We start from the raw sequence: 504 nt of genomic DNA, 5'->3' as shown, positions 1-504 counted from the left end.
GCCAGTGCTTGGGGGGGCGCAGGTAGGCGGCCAGCGGGGGCAGCGTCAGGGCGCAGAGCAGGTCGCTGACTGCCAGCTGGGCCGAGAAGACCACGGCGGGGTGCCACGGCGCTGCTCCCGCGTGCAGAAGCGGTACAGGGCCAGGCTGTTGCCGGCCACGGCCACCAGGAACTCGGCCACCAGCACGGGCCACAGGAAGGCGCCCTGGTACCTACTGAGGACGCGGTCAGCAGCCGCCGAGAAGTTGGTGGGACACGGCTGTGCATCTGCGGGCAGAGGGCGTGGCCGGCTGAGCCCGTGTTGCTGTGGCCTTGACACGGGCCCTTCCTACTTCCCACGGGCGGAGCCAGCCCTAGAGTCGGGCCGGCACTCCGCCACCAAGTCCAGTCCCTCGGCAAGTGCTGCCAGCCCCGCCTGGGCCCAGCGGCGTCACCTGTTCCCACCCCGGCGGCCACCGGAGGGCGCCAGTGGGCACCACGGCCCGCCGCCCCCTCCCGCGCGCTT

General features: G+C 73.2%; 1 protein-coding gene across 1 annotated transcript in view; it reads right to left on the bottom strand.

The window, feature by feature from the left end:
* Nucleotides 1-3: 3 nt before the first annotated feature.
* The window catches only part of LOC103260549 (suppressor of SWI4 1 homolog), a gene marked incomplete at its 3' end in the record, with an annotated part of 6,866 nt that continues 6,365 nt past the window's right edge, over nucleotides 4-504 (bottom strand). Inside the window, 2 exon segments of the mRNA XM_008058179.1 lie at nucleotides 4-111; nucleotides 114-266. Coding sequence (XP_008056370.1) covers nucleotides 4-111; nucleotides 114-266 — 261 coding nt within the window.

This window comes from Carlito syrichta, unplaced genomic scaffold, assembly GCF_000164805.1.
Source record: "Carlito syrichta isolate Samal-C Ts95f unplaced genomic scaffold, Tarsius_syrichta-2.0.1 Scaffold303236, whole genome shotgun sequence".
NCBI classification, from domain to species: Eukaryota; Metazoa; Chordata; class Mammalia; order Primates; family Tarsiidae; genus Carlito; species Carlito syrichta.
The sequence above is the reverse complement of the archived record's forward strand: the minus strand, read 5'-3'. Positions and strand labels throughout refer to the sequence as shown.